Genomic DNA, 16,590 nt, shown 5'->3' with positions numbered 1-16,590 from the left:
GTAATAACAACATGAATAGCTATTACGTGCTATAGTCCCAGGCACTGCAATTCATGCTTTATGAACAGTATTCAGTAGAATCCTCAAAACAACACCACGAAATAGGTATTATTACCCTTATTTTATGGATGAGGAAACAAGTTCAAAGATGTCAAATATTTTGCTAGCTGGCAAGTGGCAGAACCCAGGTTTAAACCAGGTATGCCTGACCCCGAGCCCTTACCTGTTACCACATCACTGTACTGCCTCCAAAACTCTTTGACCTCTTACTGTTATGGGCCGGTATTTTCAATTAAAAATTAAAACGTTCATTGAGTGCCTGCTACTGTAAAATCCTGTTCTAGCTGCTATCAGAGGTCCATAAATAGATGAGAGAATGCCGGGGATTATTAATGCTCGTAATCATCCGTATTTGAGTATAAACAGCTATGTCTTATATCAGTGTGTCAGATGGTATGTCCATGATTCATGAATTTGAGCAACTAAGGTCAGAGGGGGTAAAAACAGCTTAGTATGTGAATGTGGATGGTGACCACATCTCAGACAGAAATCAGCCAACCCTGACTAAATGACTTACAGAGAATTTTAATAATACATTTCAATCAGAGTCTGTAAAAACTCTCTCTGCTGATGAAAAATCTGTCCTGTCAGAAGTTCCCAACCAAATCTGCTTACGATCCATTTTCAATGAACCTCAGCTTCCTTTGAAGTAGAATAAGCTAGTAAAGCATTTCAGCCAACAATAAGCACATTGTGAGGCTAGTCCCTATAAGATTCATTACCGATGAATAACGTTATTGGCTTAAACCACAAATGTGATGTCAAACTACTTGTACCATGTAGCCTGAATGTTGTGTAAAGTTACATAGAACTATTTCAACACAGAAAAATAACTCAAACGTGTCGTCTTTTTAAACTACCTGCTTTTACTATTCCCTTTACTAACTTCTGAATACTTTAGTATGTTAAGGAGACTAGTTACATTTTTACAAGCAACTAGAATACCTAAAAATACACGGGAAATTGGGTAGGATGTTGTTCAGGATAACCACACACACTCAGGCAGCATTTGGAAGGAGTCACAATTGTGGACTCAGTCTGTCAGGCACAGTATTCACACTGCAAATTGTACAACTAAGACTCATGCAAAGACCTCAGTGGCAAATACTCACTGCATTTACTCTGCAATCTAAACTGTGAATACAATTCATTTTTAAGAAAACAAGTTGATAAAGAAAAATCATTTCAAGAGTTCAAGAGGGGCAAAAGAAACAGCAAGCATGTCTGTTTAACAAGGAGAAGCATCCGGCTACAAAAAATAAACAACACTGATACTTACTGTTCAATTCTGGGTGACAGGTACAGCTTAGGATACACCTGAGTGGCTTCAGTGTCCTCAAAACTGACAGAAAGGAGGGCCACATCTTCTCCTGGGTCTTCATTCACATCCTTAAACAGGTAGTGAAAACCACAATGTCATCAGTCTTGGAACACTGTTCTGGTGACCAGCTCACAGTCCACTAGCAAAAAGAGGCCGGGGATGTGAGTTCCCCAGATTCGAATTTTGCAACTCCATACATCCTTTGCCACATACCTAGTCACTCCCCTAGAGTGAGAGCTTTCAAACTTTCTTTTTTTTTTTTAATTTTATTTATTTATTTTTATTATTTTAAGTGGGGAGGTAATCAGGTTTACTTATTTACTTTTGTTTGGAAGGAGTACAGGGGATTGAACCCAGGACCTCCTGCATGCTAAGCATGTGCTCTACCACTTGAGCTATACTCTCCCCACTTCAAACTTTCTGACCAAGGCCCACCACAGTGAGGAAAAGACCCTCACCGATCTCACTTGTTTCCATGTTCCAAGAAGGGAAAAGTGAATCTGGCAGTAACAAAGAATTAGACAAAAACAAAGTTAATAAATTACAATACACGTTGCTAGCAAGAATATATAATGGCTTATAATTTATATGAGATATACAAATGGCTTAAAATTGACTTTTCATAAGAAGAAAATGCATTATAAGCTTGATTTATATCACTAGATGACAACAAAACCTTAAAATACGCAGTAATTTTATTTTATTTACCTTGATGGTATGTCATAAGTTATTTAAGTAGCAAATATTACCAAGAAACACATCACTACGAAGTGTGTCACTGTACAAGCAAGTGTCAGGGTGTTACGTACACATCTGTTTAGTAACATGATTATGGATGGTTCATATGGGAACCACAATACACACATATCTTAAAAGTCTAGTTATAAGAATATTGTAAGACAAAAACATTATTGATCCAAATATGTATCAAGAAACATTGAAAGGATAACCAAACAACCCACAAAAAACTAAATTGATAATGATAAAGCTAAACTTACTGTAATTTATAATAAAAAGCAAGAATAGCCACAATCAAATGTCATAACCAACTCAAGTCAACACTGATGACACACTGATGAAGTGCCTGAATTAAAATTGTGGCACTTACAACTATGTACATGTGTTTTATGATTACTGCCAAATGCTGAGTATTTGTCAGACTTCTGAATAAAATACCAAATTAGAGTAAATTCTTGTAGCATGTTGATATTAATTTATGAATAACAAATTTTAATAACACTTAATAAGTTATTTTTAGTTGGTAGTGGCTCCAAGTCAAATATAAGTTCTTTCAAAACTTAGTAGAATTGTCCATCTCTCACCTAGAGGGACTAGTAGGAACTAAGCCACATTTCTGAATCAGTTCTCAGGTCCTCAGGAGGGCTCAGCCGCCATCCTAGGAGGGTCCCAACCTAGACTTTAAGAATCACTGCCTGTCAGCACTGGGAATCTCAGATGTGATGTCCTTCCTTCTATTTAAAACTAACCCCAGCCCTGCTTCTCCTGCATCTTGGGGAGCTGGTGCTCACACTCAAGCTGCTCACCTCTAACAGCTTCAATGTCCTTGCTCTGCCTTCTACTGTGCCTACAGGATGCACAAGTGTAGCAAGTACATACAGGGATGGAAAAGGACCAGAAGCCTCTCCCATCTTAAAAAATAAAAATTTCAAAAAGAATGAAAAGAATCATGCTAGTCTCTACCTAGTTCCCTGGGTTCTCTCTCGCGCATGTCTCCTCCCCTTCACGGACTGCTGAAAGAGCCGTACACTCCCGGCCTCATTCCCTCTGCTCCCACTATAACAGCCTTCCAACCCCACCAGTTCATCGAGACTGCGTCTACCACCAGGACTGCAGCATCCACCACACACAGCAAATGAGTCTCGGTCCTTATCTCCTGATCTCTAAACAGTATTTGAGATGGATGATCTCTCTCCTCTGGAAATACTCTTTCTTGCTTCTAAGAAACTATACCCTCCTGCCTCTTTGGCCACATCCCCCTCCCTTTTCATTCTCTCTTTTTTAACTTCTCAGTTGTTTTTGGTTTTACATTACAAAATTTAGACTTGTTGTAACAACTCAATCGACGCAGAAGTTTTTAAAAGAAAAAGCATTTCCACCCTCACTTTTCAAGGTAACCAACAGTAACTGTGTAAGTGGCCTTAAACAGCCCTTCCTATGATCATAAAAACAGACACACACATAGACACACCTGCATACAAATAACTCTTTAACCTTCTGTTTTGTTTTCCCTAATGGAGTCACACTATACATAGGATTCTACCAATTGCTTTCTAAATAGCCACATAATATTCCATGGCATGGATTTATTTTTTATTTAACCATTCACCTAGCAACAGACATTCAGGCTGTTTGTAGTTGTCAGCCACTCGACAGTATGACCAGAAATATTCTTGTATATATATATATCCTTTGTTGATGAGACTTATATTTCTTATTAGGTAACTAAAACTTAGCTTGTTGGGTCAAAGGTTATAAACATTTTATATTTTAACTGCATTTAATAGATTGTTTTTCTAACAATTTTGCAGCATTTCACATTTGGACTTGTGAATTTGCATCAGTATGAGACAGAGTCTGTTTCCTTTCATCCTGAGTAACTGGATAACACTGGCTGTTGTCACCCTTTAATTTAATGCTGGCAATCTGATAGCTGGAAAAATGGTGAGTCTATTTAGATCCAATGAATGAAGGAGGGCAATTTTTTTACTTGTTCACGGGTCATTTATATTTCTCCTGTAAATTTTCTCTTCAAATCCTCTGCCCATTTTGCTTAAAGGTTCTTGGAGTTTTTTAGTTATTGTTGTTTATTAGATTTACTAACCCGTGTCTATTACATGTGTTATAAATATTTTCTCTTTCTGACTTTTGATTTTGTCAGGGGGCTCTTCTCCAATCACAGAAAATTTAGATTTCTATAGAGTTAAATCTGATTAATAACTCAGAGGTTATTTCACTATTTTCCTAGTTTTTCATCTAACATTGTTACAATTTTATTTTTACATGTAGAATTGTAATACATGTATATCTGGAATATATTTTTAGGTGGTATGATGGAGGAATATGTACAATGAAGACCTTAGTACAGTGCTGGGAACACAGAAACCGCTCAATGATTGAAGAAAGAATAAATCAATGAGCAAATTAATGTTAATTCCTAACCTTTATTCTCCACATATGGCAATTTTCAGGAACCTGCATTACAAAAGTTGCTGTCACCACTATTTATAATAGCCAAGACATGGAAACAACCTAAATGTCCATCCACAAATGACTGGATAAAGAAGCTGTGGTATATTTATACAATGGAATACTACTCAGCCATAAAAAATAATAAAATAATGCCATTTGCAGCAACATGGATGGACTTGGAGATTGTCATTCTGAGTGAAGTAAGCCAGAAAGAGAAAGAAAAATACCATATGATATCACTTATATGTGGAATCTAAAAAAAAAAAGATGAACTTATTAACAAAACAGAAACAGACTCACAGACATAGAAAAACAAACTTACTGGGGGGAAAAGGGGTGGGAAGGGATAAACTGGGAGTTCAAGATTTGCAGATACTAGGTAATATATATAAAATAGATAAACAACAAGTTCATACTGTTATAGCATAGAGAACTATATTCAATATCTTGTAGTAATTTCTGGAAAAAAGAGTATTAAAATGAATATACGTATGTTCATGTATGACTGAAGCATTATTCTATATACCAGAAATTGACACATTATAAACTAACTATACTTTAAAATATATATATATACACACACACACACACACACACACACAAAGTTGCTTTGAAGAAAACTAAAACAAAACAAAAAAAAAGCCGTTGTCACCAATGATGTCTGGAAACTCAGTACTGACTCCTTCCTCTTGTCCCTCATGATACACCAAGGCTCCCAGAACCAGTGGTTTTAAAAGGAAAGCCAAGATTGGGAGTCTGAGTTTATCTATCACTTCTTGCTCTTTTACAGATGATAAAGTATCCAATCTTGAATATTCCTTTCTGTGAAATAAGGATGCAAATTTAAAAATGCTTACAGTCTCAACAAATAGAAACAATGTACTTATATAATATGACTCTAAAACTCACAAAATATCTAAAACCAAGGTTGAAGCTGAGCTTGAAAAAATTCACACTCAGAGGGACAAATTCATTTCACGATCTAAGTGCAGAAGGAATCCTCTTTCGAGTTAGGTTCATCACCTTAAGAGAGACAATAAAAAAAAGATCTAACATTGAATTGATTATCAGATACCTTTCCCCAATGACTGTTTCCTTATGAAATGTCAAAGCTCTGACTATAAGTCACAAAATCTTGTTTAAAAAAAAAAAAAAACCACACTGCAAAAAACTAGGGACCACTGAAAACCTTTTTAATTAAGAGTATTTCATATGCCTATGGATAATTTATAATTATCTCCCTTTCCTACTTCTTAACTTCTCATTACACTACTATTTAAGCAAAGAACAGAAATGCTCAGAGCCAGTCCTCCAAACAAACGGAATGACCCTGGTTTATATAACCATCATTTATTATCTGGCATCCTGCAAAGAGTACATGAACCATCAGTCTGAATATGAAAAGAGTTGTTTCCAGGAGTTCCTTTTACAAACTACTTTAATATGATTTATTCCCCTGCTGTGGCACGTGAGTTTTCCCCGAGTTGATATTTGATTCCTAATAGATATGTAAGTTTGACTTTGAAAGCTTAAATAAGCCCAAAGAGTTCCAAAAATACAAATCCACATAGCGCTGTTTCCAGTTTCTGCAACTCTAACAGGCTTGTACATGTGTTCCTTCCCATCTGGGAAATTATAAAAGAAGCTCTTGTACCATGGTTCTTAGAAGCTAACATTACAGATGATTATTGTAACCACTAATGGCAGCATTTGGAAAACAGGGGGTGGTTACGGTGTAGTAGGGGACATTTAAAAATGTACAAGTATACATTTTTAGGGCTTTCTATCTGTGCTATTTGAAACTGCAGCAGGCAAGTGGTCGGGGAGGGGGTGGAAGGAAGATGCCGAATCTGCTGAAACTGAAAAAAAAAAAAAAAATACTGCCTCCTACCTTTCTAAAAGGATGTTGGGCACTGATATACATATGGTGAGGCAACAATGGCCATGAGATTTGGCTGAGATTTAGCAATGGATCTGGCTCAGCACTTGGCTGTAGCAGAAAGGGGTTCCTATGGCTTACAGTGAATATTCACTAAATGATGAGTTCCTTGCAGGCTAGGAGTTTTTCTTGTTCGTTTTTGCATCCCCAGTGTCTGGAACACAGTACATATATAGCAAATTGGTTGAAAAAAACTAAATTTATGCAGGAATGACTGTAAGAATGAGTAAATGATGTAGATAAACAGAAAATGCTTTCAATTAGAAAGATTCTCCATATTCGTCTTCGTAGTTCCTTATATCTAGGACCATTTAAGATTTTATTAAAGAAAACTCCAATCTGGACCATATTATACCTCTAATAAAAGTTAACATTCTGCTTAGGTCATAATGGTTTATTTATACAACTATTCTCAATTGGGACTCTGCAAATATCAAAAGGGTGTAGAAAAGAGACAACAATTAACCTTGAAAGTGAAAATAAACACAAGTACAATTGATCATTTGCTGTACCTCTTTGACATTCTAATTTTCCAAGTGAGGAAAGCAGTCATTAAACAAGTCCCCGTGCTGCGTGTCAATATAGGTACAAACTATCAATTAACTAACTGCTGATAGATGTTAGCTGAACAGTATTTATTACAAATCACAGGTCACATGTCACATAGGAAGACTGTAAAAAAGCCACTGTATTTCTCAATTCAAAAGGCTTCCAACAAAGCTACAACCATTGCTAGCAAAACCAGTTTGTGGACACAAGGACTGTAAAGACGCTACTACACGTTCTGCCAAAATCAAGTAACAACTGTTCTGAGTTACATTTAAAATGATATCAAACTAGACCCAGGATTAATCATGATTCCTAGGGTGACTAAAAACTAGGTCTGAGTAAGCACCGCATTATACAAAAGCTATGAGTTTTTGAAAAGATGTAAGCAAATTAAAAACTTCCAAAACAGAAACTTATCTTAAAATATACTAAGTGAGGTTTATGCTTTGGAGGCTCCAGTGTTTTGATATTATAGATTCGTCATCAAATTATATATATTTAGATTATTCAAAGTCGAGTGTTTTCATTTAAGAGAATAAGACTCTCATGATGTTACCATTCATCTAACAAGCATTTAACAAGTAAGTAAAATATATAGATGGGGAAAAATTAAATAAAAATTAAATAAAATTAAATATGGAGAAAAATTAAAGCAGAGAAAGGGGACAAGGAGTGAGGAGGGAATGAAAGTTTCAAGAAAGTGATCAAAGATAGCTTAGACTCAGCAGTGGCCTCTCATTACTTAAGACAGGAGATTTGGGATAAAAAGTCCTCTTGAGTCACTGTGTTATATATCAGCATAAGCAGCCCCAATTAAATCAAAACTTGAATTTGGATTCTACTGGCATTAAGACATGAAAATGAATATGCTGGGGGTGGAATTAAATCTAAGCAAAAGAAATATGGAAGAACAAGAAAAACAATGTATGGAAGGGAAGACCTTGGTCTCCCTGATCAGGGGTCTCTGACCAATAATGACACTGGTCATTTTGGAAATCAGGTAATTTCCTCTTCATCAAAGTACTGGGAAATATACAAGTGCCCAGAAAAGCAGAAGAGTCAGAGAGCAAAATGGATCTAAGAGAAAGGAAGCTGGACCAAACCCATGAGGAAGAGGAATTGCCATGTCTGGTCCTTCTGTCTGCTGGTGTGGCACCCGGCCCCCAGCCTCCTCCTTCCCACGCTGTAGAAGCTGGGGTTCTGAAGGCCTAGTTACAGCCTATCTCACCACATACTGAGTTATTGGCTAAAAATTATTCTGATATATTGATATCTCTTGTGAAAGGTAGCATTTAAAAGAGTTACTTCTGATACGGTTTCTCCAAATGGAAATGAGAGTAAAAAAAATTCTCCCTGCTTAGTCCAGACAAATTGGGCCACTCCCTATATACCTGACTAGATCTTAACTAGCACCTTTACACTTGCCATCCCCAAATCAAACAGTTCTTTCTCTTGAGGGGGTTGGGAGGGGCAGAATAGGTGAAGGGGTTAAGAGGTACAAACCTCCAGTTATAAAACAAATAAGCCACAGGGCTATAATACACAGAATAAGAAATATGGTCAGTAACACTGTAATAACTTTGCATGGGGACAGATGGTTACCAGACTTATTGTGGTGCCCATTTCACTATGTATGTAAATGTCAAATCACTATGTAGCACACTTGAAGCCAACATAATATTGTACATTAACTATATTTCAATTAAAAAATAATTTAAAAATGCTCTTTCTTGGGGGGTGAGGGGTGGGTATAGCTCAATGGTAGAGCAAATGCTTAGCATGCAAGAGGTCCTCGGGTCAATCCCCAGTATCTCCATTAAGTAAATAAATAAACCTAATTACCTCCCCACCCCCCAAAAAACAAGCCACTAAACAAACAAACAAATAAACTGAAATGATTTAAAAATGCTCTTTCTCTCCTTTTTCTGAATTGGCATGATGTTAATTTAACTCTGTAAATGCACTTGGTCTGTTTAGCTTTCTTTCAACTGCAGTGTTGTCTACATCCACCCTTGGTAGTTTTTACATGTTGCCTTATGAACTCCCCATGCCGTTTAGACAAGTGTGTATTTTATATTCCAAATGGATTATGAATTTCTTCAGGGCAGGGTAGAGCTCTCTTACTTCCTATTATGTCTAATAGTAACAGCTGACATATATCCAGTGACTCAATAGTCATTTTGCTTAGTGCTTTATATGCATTCTTTCATACAATCGCCATAAGAACCTTGTAAGGTAGGTACTATTACACATCTGCAGAAGAAGAAGCTGAGGCTGAAAGAGATTAAATGATGAAAATGAGTTTTGAACCCATGTGTGTTGACTCAGAACCTGGACTCTTAACCACGATGCTCTCTCCACTGACATGCTGCTGAACACAAAGAAAAGATTCAGTCTCAGTGCTTAGAGACATCAAAAACCTGGAAACCTGTATGTAGAAAAGATAACAGAGACTTACTGTGCATTTTCTTGTTCTCCATTTAGTGTCTAAATCCTATATGCTCTAAAAGAACATAAGCAATTTAAGGAACCATTTCTTATTCCCTTTTTACCCAAAATAGACTATTCTGCCTGCACCAAGACATAACAGGTAATCAAAACAAATCGAGAAATATATGCTTAGTGTGTTTCAGTGTTTACTTTTAGAAACTATGGAGCAAGAAATTAAAAATTTTAAGCATATAAAGACTAAAAGCTATAAAGGTCACCTTGCCAAATAAAATGTATTTGCTTGACATCTCTACACAGATTCAGCGAAGGAAGGATGGCTTCTCCAAGAACACTGATGAGGACTGAGGAGTTCTAAGCTAGAATATCAACCTTCCTTCAATTATGTATGGTTAGGCACCTTCTATGACGAACTGACCATGCTTGGTGGAAATAAGAAGGGCTGACTGTCAGGTCAGGAAAGGATAACCGCAATGTCCTTGAAACAGCCAGCTCTTAGAGGGGGCATCCAGGACACCAGGAGAGAGCTGTTGTCACCTACCCCTGTTTTCCAAGAGTAACATCTTGAATTCATTACTATTAGATGTTATGGTACAGTATGGGGTTAGGGTTTTTTTTTTTTAATATATAGCTTGCTTATTATTTTCATAAACAAAGACCATTTTATTACTCTCATTTACGCAGGAATCTGCCAGTGAAGCTGTACTTACCCTTAATATGTTGGTTATAGCTTCTGTTTATAAAACTAAATTGAAACACATGTTGTACAAATAACTTTGAGGGAAAACAATTCCTGGCTCTTTTAAAATAATGATGATCAAGATTTCATTGGTCAACTACTGCCCCAGCAGTTATGATACCTAACAGACATAGCCTTGAGAACCACCAACTCTCTCTGAGCAGCCACAGGACTGACTAAAAGGTGTGTGAAATGGAGTCTCTGCAGTCCAGCCAGGGTCCTCTTTGGAAGCACAGGGTGTTTCCTTGCTTCCACCACCTTCTCTACTCACCAATGTTTCTAGAGAAAGAATCTGGAGTGTGGGGTTTCCCCTAACACCCTAACAATGTGTTCTTAATGAGTTTGATGAGAAGCTAAGCTTATTTAAATAAACATCAATTTTTGCAACTGTTCTACAAATCATATTTAACCACATCCTCAAACATCTGAGGTGTGATTTTATGCAACCCTATCGATACAAACATTGTGCCAGACTTTTACCCAAGGGCCCGACAAAACAAGTTAAAACAATAGTGAGTTTTATTTAAGCACATATGGAACGAATGTGAGCACGATTTAACACACTGACCAGTATGTGTCCATAACTTAAGGAAAAGGTAGATAAAGATTTTATATAAATAGTACATATAGCTCTTTGTAAAAGATTAAAAAACAGACTTAAAGTGGTACCCGATACTGCTTGCCTGATACCCTCTCTTCTCCTGGGAAGTCCCCCTTTCTTCTGGTCCCCACCCGTTATAGCTCCTGGCAGAGCTGCCTGTTCCTACCCGCTGGGAACAGCTGAGATGGGTCCAGAGAGAGAGGCCAGTCCATTTGCAGAGGCAAAAGAAACTGTCAGTAGCCACATTTCCCAGCCATGGAAGAGGCCAGGCTGTGATGTGAGAGCACAAAGCCAACACACTGAGGGAAGTAGAGATGGGAGAGAGAGGAGTCCTGGGCTGCACTCACCCACTTCATTCCCGTGGCTCTAGACACAGCTCCCATGGTTCCAGCTATGTTCTCTTCCTACTGTGGTTTGGCTATTCAACCTTCCCCTGGCTTTGGAAAGTCAATAAATGGCCCTACATGCTTAAAGCTGGTTTGAAGTGGTTTTCCTTCACTTATAACCAGTATTTTCTCTTGTAAATTATTAAGCCAGCTAATACAGACAATAACCATGGTGAATCAAAATTTACAGAATTAAGTGCTAAAAAGAGACTTTCATCACTGAGCTATCTGAATACTTGTTACATACTATGGAATGCCAGGCCCTAATCAGAGCCTGGAAAGGGCATTTAGGACAAAGATGAGCTGCATGCCTCCACAATGCTAGGGAGAAAGCTTCGCTAGAGCAATCTGCCACAGAACCAGGCTCTGGCTGCAGCAAGGTTCTTTCCCTGGACTTACTGCTTCTCATCCCGGTGGACCTGAAACAGCACAATAACCTATCCTGGGCCTTGGATGGAACAGCTTGCACTCCCTGCTCTACAGACCCCCTAAACCTCACTCAGTGAATGAAAAGGTATCAGGAGTGCCAGTGCTAAAGGCAGACAACCCATAGCAGCACACTCTTTGAATACATAACATGTTTGGCAAGTTCATCATGCAACTTAAGAACTGCACTAAAATGGTGATCTTTTAGCTACAGAAATAAAAATTATTTTGCAAAGAGTTCACATGTTTTTGTATTTTTTCCATGCGACATGCTAAACGTGGGCATTGTAGGAAGCAACAGGTTCACATGGTTTTGGCAAATGTGTGTGAAAGTGCTGAGCACAGAACCAGGCATGAAGGTGCTCATTAAATGTCAGCTTCATTTCTCTTACTCCTTCCTTCCAACTCTTGGTCTGACATCATTTCCATTACCACGCTCTACTTCCTACTATTAAAGCTACACCCTATCCTTTCCTCTCCAGGCAGCTTTGAGCTACAGGGTTGAGATTTTCTTCCCGGGTGGTTCTGTGTGCGTGAGGACAGAAGGGAAAAGCACCCTAGAAGCGCATAACACCTTTGCACCCACCCACCCAGCGAGTTATTTGGCTCAAACTGTCTGGTGCCCATGGCAACCAGGCAATTGGTTACTTCCAATCTATTTCAGCCACCTGGCACCGCACCCTAATTAACTGGCGACAATCACAAACCACAGGTGTTAAAACAGAGAATGGCGCCTATTAGACACTCTTTCCTTGAAGTAATCAGAGATCTTTTGATTCGCATATTGATGTTATCTGTAGAACTTAAAGGGCAGCTAGGAGCTTTGAAGAAAACTAGAGGCTTGGAGCCGTATCCCCCTGGAACTGGCCGGAGGAATGATTCCAGAGTAGAAAATGAGCTCTGGGAAGCAGAGTGAAGACTGCATCATTCTCTCAGACTCAAAAGTGCCCCCTGCTCCTACAGTGACCTGGCATTCCAGCCCCTCCAAGGTATCTTTCCAACCCCATTTTCCCACTACCCCTGTTGACACACCCTAACTGCAGCTGGTGCCCACACTCCATCCTGCCATCCATCCGTCATGCCTCTACTCTGCCACTGACTCAACCCTGATGCCTTTTTCCAGCCCTGCACCCCCCCCCACTCCAAATCTCCCAATTCTATCTGTTATTTAAAGTCCCATTCAGATGCCATGTCCTCTCACAAGACTTCCTGATCCCGCCCTTTGATATAATGGTTTCTCCTCTGAAATCCTACAGGTCTTTAGCTACACCTTTTATGTGGTAACATTTCATTGTCTCCTCTGTGTTTTCAAGTTACTTACATATGTGCCCTTATCACATATTCAGCTGAGTTCTTTAAGAACAATGTTTCATTCATTTTTATATTCCCAGTGCCTACCACACATCCCTACCACAAAAACAGGCACCCAATAAATATTTTATGAACAAATGTATGAATAGGTGTATGAAAGAATGACTACATATGCTTCCCTAGCAGCAACAGCAGAGATCTATGAACCTGCTTATGAACTTGCCTTTCCAATATGAATAAGTAGGTGTAAGTTTGGGCAGAATGAGCCATTATCTTCTGGGTCCATCCCCTAGAGTAAGGGGAAAATTCAAGTTCGAACACTTGACTGAGAGATCAAACCCTAAACTACAGAAAGACAAAAGCAATCTGCCGTTCTTAATAAACTTCCAAACATCACACCATGTGCTATCACTAAGTCAATACTCATTTATGATTTGCCTATCACGTGCAAGACATTTTGATAGAAACAATATGGAAAAAAAGAATTGCAAGAATCCATCTCCCGACTCAAAGAGGCAGATGTAAACACATGCTGATGAGAAAAGTTCCTTTTTTTCTTCTTCAATAAGAGATTCTATAAGATAGTACATGATTCATGGTCAAAAGCTCTATACAGAAAAGGCTGAAATGTCATCAGTTGTTTCTATGTATTGCACATGAACTCATCGGCCTCTTTCCTGGCAGCAGGCTTTTACAAGAGAGGAGACAAAGCAGAGGAGAAATGGGTATCCTGAGAGGAAAAACACAAAACTTCTAAAAGAGTTAAAAGGCAGAGAAAGAGGCGCTGACTTTCACAGTGTACGTGATGTGAAACAGCAAGCTTTGGATGTTTTCCAGTGAAGAAAGTTCTACCTCTTCTGTACTCCAGACTACCTAATTCAAAATGCGTGGAGACAGAGGACCAGGCCAGGCCCCAAATGCAGCTGTGGCCCATGTGCAAACAGCTGGCAGCTGGAGCCTGTGAGATGGAACCTTGCTACTCAGGCTAACAGCATCAGCTTCACCTGGGGGATACTTAACACATTCCGAGATGATCTGTAGGACAGGAAAGTGTGAGAAGCACTGGCTCAGAGAACTGACACTTAAGGAAGAGAAAATTGGTCCAAAGATAGAGAGAGAACTGAAAAGCACTGGACCCCCCGTGACTGAACAGGGGGACACAGAGGAACTGTGATGTTGCGTGGGGCTGAGGAAGAGTATGAGAGGTATCTTAGACAAAGTCTAGGATTTAAAAATAACTATCTGTGGCACATTCCCAAAACTGAGAGTTAAATGGAGGAAAGAATCGTGATAGAAGCTGAAAAGTACGATAAGGTACTTCCCGAACATTCTTCTAACCAGCCATACCCATAAGCTATGGAGGAACCAAACAAAGCACCAGGTCAAGACAGTCGGCATTGTGGAGACTTTCCCCTTTGCGCCCATGATATGGGTGAAGATGTGCCATAGCTGAAATGACAGGAGCAAGGGGTAAATAAAATCAGAGAATGTTAAAAGGACCCCTTCGAGATCTGGGCCAGGGGTTGCTACCCTGTGTCAGGAGGACAATTCGGGACCAAGAGCATGTGTTTTTAAGAGCAGCTACTATTGTGTTTTGCATGCTGGGCACTGGGAGAAAGATTTCACTTGTAAAAAAAGGGTTTCTATTATATTAAAAATAAAGTTAGTAGCCGTTGACTTCCACACCTATACTTCATAGATTTACAGATGGAGACACTGAGATAAGGGAAGTGATCTGTCTAATGTGAAGAGCTGAATAGCCACAGGGCTGAAAGCAAACCCATGGCTGCTGACTCCTGCATCAACGCTTTCTTTCACTACATCATTCTGCTGCATCTAAATCTGCTTTGAAAACTCTGTGTGTCACTTACTAGATGAGATCTATGTGGATAAAAAAGGAAACAGAAGACCTCCCAAAAGGATGAAGAGTAGAAATTTTCACATGAAGAAGAACGTAATATACTGCAAAGTTTCCAAAATGAAACACTATAAATGTTGGACTTAGCATAACTATTGAGTAGGTGGCTTTGTTATTTAGAACTTTACTAATTATAGAAGTGCTGATGACCAGATTTAGAAGAACTATAAATTGAGTTAGACTTTATCACTGGCTTAGGTTAGTGAAGAATATTTCTTTAATTTCTAAGCTAATAACAGATTTAAGATAGACCAAATGATGAACATTTGCAGTTTTGTTCTTATGAACAGAAATTGTGACATTTCACGATGCATAAATGATGATGAATGTATTGAAGCATCCTTGCAAGTTACAACTCTCCAAGGAAGCTATTAACAGCTTAGCATTTCTAGTTCGCATTGGAATGTGAATTCAACTTACTGAAAAAAGTTTATATCAAATAAGCATGAAAGAATGCAATTAAGATAGCAGACTAGGCTGAACCCTTTACTTTCTTAGGTTTCTTGGGTATGCTACCTACTGAATCAAATGTTTAAAGTGTACAAGAAAACCTGTACAACAATCCAAAACAGGTTTTATAAACTACGTTAAAAAAAAAAAAAGCGAACTATGTTTAAAAAAATATAAGAGCAGAAAACCTTCCCAGTGTCTCAGCAAACTAAACCAGGCCTTCCCCCTAGATAAACCATAGCTGGACCACTATGGACCAATGCAGCCTGGACAACATACAGTGCAGATTTCTTTTATTTTCTTCTGTCTTCAGTTATTTCCATTCTGCTTCTATACTGAGTATACCTTTGGGGCTAGCCTCATTTGTTCATTCTACAAACATGTATGAATGCCCATCTATGTATCAGGCACTACCTAGAAGACGCTAGGAACATATGCCCTCAACACCTTCATAGACAAGTAGGAAAAATAAGTAAATAATAACTGGCCCTTTGGTAAAACTGTTAGAATACAGATGTGTTATGAGAGAGCTGGAAAACTATGGCAGGAAAAAGGAGTGGTGTTAAGGAAAGCACAAAACTGGTTGTCACACACAGCTTTTCAAGGGGGAGATAATATTTTTAGTTGCAAGGAATCCAAAGGTTGGTTCTAAAGGCATCAAAAAGTACCTGGGAGTGAAAGGAAGAGAGAACAGCACGTGGAAAGACATGGAAGCACAGAGGCATGGGGCACATGTGGGGCACTGTTCAGGAAGGCTGAAACACTGGACACAGTGAGGTGGGGAGAGAGATGACGCTAGATGACTTTAAGGGCCCAACCATAAACAACCTCCATGCATCTGAGCTATGGAGTTTGTTTTCTTTTATGGGCAAAGCAATAAAGAAATTACAAACAGGGTAATGACATGATCAGACTGCTTTAGAAAGAATGTTCTAATAGTCTGGGAAAGATAGATTGGAGGGCAAGGCTGAATTGGCGGGGGGGGGGGGGGTCTACAGCAGTTCAGAACAGAATGAGGATGTCCCCATAGAAAGGAAGCTTGGTGCAGGGTGTCAGAGCCCGAGCAGAGTAAGGAAGGTGCCCACATGAGGGAGGGACAGTAGCAGCAATGGGAGGCTGGTTACATACATGGGGGTGGTTATTACACATATATAATGTATTATAATGTATTATGGATAATGGAAACTGGATTTAGCACTTTCAAAGAAGAAAGTTACAAATATATACCAGAG

At 38.8% G+C, this 16,590-nt stretch overlaps 1 protein-coding gene across 7 annotated transcripts in view; it reads right to left on the bottom strand.

Moving 5' to 3' along the window:
• Positions 1–16,590, bottom strand: part of BABAM2 (BRISC and BRCA1 A complex member 2) — a 444,883-nt gene that overhangs the window by 169,554 nt on the left and 258,739 nt on the right. For all 7 annotated transcript variants that reach the window (XM_032497262.1, XM_032497261.1, XM_032497260.1 and 4 more), the window contains one exon: positions 1,340–1,449. In XM_032497262.1, the coding sequence (XP_032353153.1) occupies positions 1,340–1,449 (110 nt within the window). The remainder of the gene's footprint in view (positions 1–1,339; positions 1,450–16,590) is intronic.

Source organism: Camelus ferus, chromosome 15 (assembly GCF_009834535.1).
Source record: "Camelus ferus isolate YT-003-E chromosome 15, BCGSAC_Cfer_1.0, whole genome shotgun sequence".
In the NCBI taxonomy this organism is placed as follows: Eukaryota; Metazoa; Chordata; class Mammalia; order Artiodactyla; family Camelidae; genus Camelus; species Camelus ferus.
Note: the sequence above shows the minus strand (reverse complement) of the source record. Positions and strands in the feature narration are given on the sequence as shown.